The 2,500-nt window shown below is 43.4% G+C and overlaps 1 protein-coding gene across 1 annotated transcript in view; it reads left to right on the top strand.

Annotated features, from left to right (window-relative positions):
• Positions 1 to 2,500, top strand: part of iav (transient receptor potential cation channel subfamily V iav) — a 21,061-nt gene that overhangs the window by 3,401 nt on the left and 15,160 nt on the right. The window contains exons 3-5 of the mRNA XM_080269638.1: positions 822 to 1,041; positions 1,881 to 1,976; positions 2,340 to 2,500. The exon at positions 2,340 to 2,500 is cut by the window's right edge and continues 63 nt beyond it. Of these exons, the coding sequence (XP_080125764.1) occupies positions 822 to 1,041; positions 1,881 to 1,976; positions 2,340 to 2,500 (477 nt within the window). The remainder of the gene's footprint in view (positions 1 to 821; positions 1,042 to 1,880; positions 1,977 to 2,339) is intronic.

Raw genomic sequence — 2,500 nt, 5'->3', positions numbered from 1 at the left:
GTAAAGGCTTGATTGATTGTTTGGCATTGATTGCAAGGATCAATTGCACAAACAACCACGCAAACTATGATGGCTTTGAGTAGGTAGTGCTGCAAAGGTTGTGGTGGTAGTAGTAGTAGTAGTGGTGGTGGTGGTGGTGGTGGTGGTAGGAGGAGGAGTAGCAGTAGTGGTAGTAGTAGTAATAGTAGTAGTGGTAGTGGTAGTAATAGTAGTAGTAGTAGTAGTAGTAATAGTAGTAGTAGTAGTAGTTGTTGTTGTTGTTGTTGTTGTGGCTATAATAATAATAATAATAATAAATAACAATAATAATAATAATAATAATAATAATAATAGTAGTAGTAGTAGTAGTAGTAATAGTAGTAAAAGTAGTAGTAGTAGTAGTAGTAGTAGCAACATCCATTTTCTCCCTCTCTTTCCATCACTGTCTTCACCAATCCCTACCTCTGTTTTTCCCTGCCACCTACAAGTGGGGTTGATGGAGGATTAGTGCCCCTCCCTGTAAAACAATTAACTCTAAGCCCTTGGCCACCCCGTCTGGGATACATGGCGTGTGGCAATGAATGAATGAAACTTTTCCTCCACCACCACAGCCTTTCTCTCCATCCCTCTCCACCTCTCTCTCTCTCTCTCTCTCTCTCTCTCTCTCTCTCTCTCTCTCTCTCTCTCTCTCTCTCTCTCTCACGGTACAAGGCAACGAGAGAGTGACGGCCAAAATTAACCTTTTTCCCCAAGCTGGCCAAGTACGGAAGGGAAGGGGTGTAAGTAAAAAATATAATGCTCCACACGTAAACAGGAGCGTGATAGCCTTTTCTCGTCCACAGATGGTAGTGAGTATGGAGAGTAAGAGTCCATTTGACCCTTTGCATAAGTGGAAGGATCACGAAGCCTGTTGGCAGATGCAGTTCAGAGGGTCGTTGGGGGAGACGCTGCTACACGTATTGATCATGTGCGACACGAAGGCGCATACGAGGGTGGCCAAGATACTACTCAAGTGCTTCCCGAAACTCGCCCTTGACGTGGTGGAGGGCGAGGAGTACCTAGGTAAGGAGGGAAGGATTGGAGAAGGATTATTTGAAGAGGAGTCACTGAGAAAGACATTGCTACACTCTTTGATCGTCTTTTTTCACTGCAAGAACGAGAGGTATAGTTGAGGTAACCAAAGCTAGAACTCAGTCAAGATACTACTCAAGCGCTTCCCGAAACTCGCCCTTGATGTGGTGGAGGACGAGGAGTATCTGGGTAAGGAGGGAAGGACTGGAGAAGGATTATTTGAAGAGGAGTCACTGAGAGAGACATTGCTACACTTTTTATTATTATTTTTTTTACTGGAAGAGAAAGAGGAATATTTGGAGAGAGAGAGAGAGAGAGAGAGAGAGAGAGAGAGAGAGAGAGAGAGAGAGAGAGAGAGAGAGAGATTCTACGTCACTGAGAGGCATATTCAGAGCTAAAACTTGGTCCGGATATTGCTCAAGTGCTTCTCCAAACTCGCTCTTGACGTGGTGGAGGACGAGGAGTATCTGGGTAAGTGTTAGTGGAGGAAAGAGGGGTATTGGTGGGAATGTGTATAGTTAAGATTAAGGGTGATGATGATGATGATGATGATGATGATGGTGATGATGATGATGATGATGATGATAATAATAATAATAATAATAATAATAATAATAATAATAATGATAATAATGGTGATGACGATAATGATGGTTATGATGATTTAGAGTGGTAAAGAGACCGCAGTTCTTGTTAATGATGATGATGATGATGATGATAGTAATAATAATAATAATAATAATAATAATAATAATAATAATAATGAGGAGGATGAAAATAATAATAGTAATGATAATAATAATAATAATAATAATTTTCTTTTTCCCCAGGTGCCAGTGCCCTACACCTGGCCATCGCCTACACCAACAATGAATTAGTCACTATCCTACTTGCCTGTAATGCCGATATACACCAGAGAGCCATAGGTATGTGTGTGTGTGTGTGTGTGTGTGTGTGTGTGTGTGTGCAGGGGGTTACAGGTGTGTGTGTGTGTGTCCAGGGGGTTATAGGTGTGTGTGTGTGTGTGTGTGTGTGTGTGTGTGTGTGTGTGTGTGTGTGTGTGTGTGTGTGTGTGTGTGTGTGTGTGTGCAAAACATCAGTATCATCCAACACCTACCCCACCACTGATAACTCTCTCTCTCTCTCTCTCTCTCTCTCTCTCTCTCTCTCTCTCTCTCTCTCTCTCTCTCTCTCTCTCTCTCTCTCTCTCTCTCTCTCTCTCTCTCTCTCTCTCTCTCTCTTCCTAGTACATAAAATAATTCTTCCCAGTCAATTTCCTCCTCCACCAGGCAGCTTCTTCCTGCCTCGTGATCAGCAGGTAACATCACCACCTGGACCTGCTAACACGGACTACGAGGGCCTGGCATACCTGGGAGAGTACCCCCTCGCCTGGGCCGCGTGTCTGGGCAACGAGACAGTATATAATAAACTGCTGGACTTTGGAGCCGAT

This window comes from Coenobita brevimanus, chromosome 35, assembly GCF_032717465.1.
Source record: "Coenobita brevimanus isolate Jiangsu-jjx chromosome 35, ASM3271746v2, whole genome shotgun sequence".
NCBI lineage: Eukaryota > Metazoa > Arthropoda > Malacostraca > Decapoda > Coenobitidae > Coenobita > Coenobita brevimanus.
Note: the sequence above shows the minus strand (reverse complement) of the source record. Positions and strands in the feature narration are given on the sequence as shown.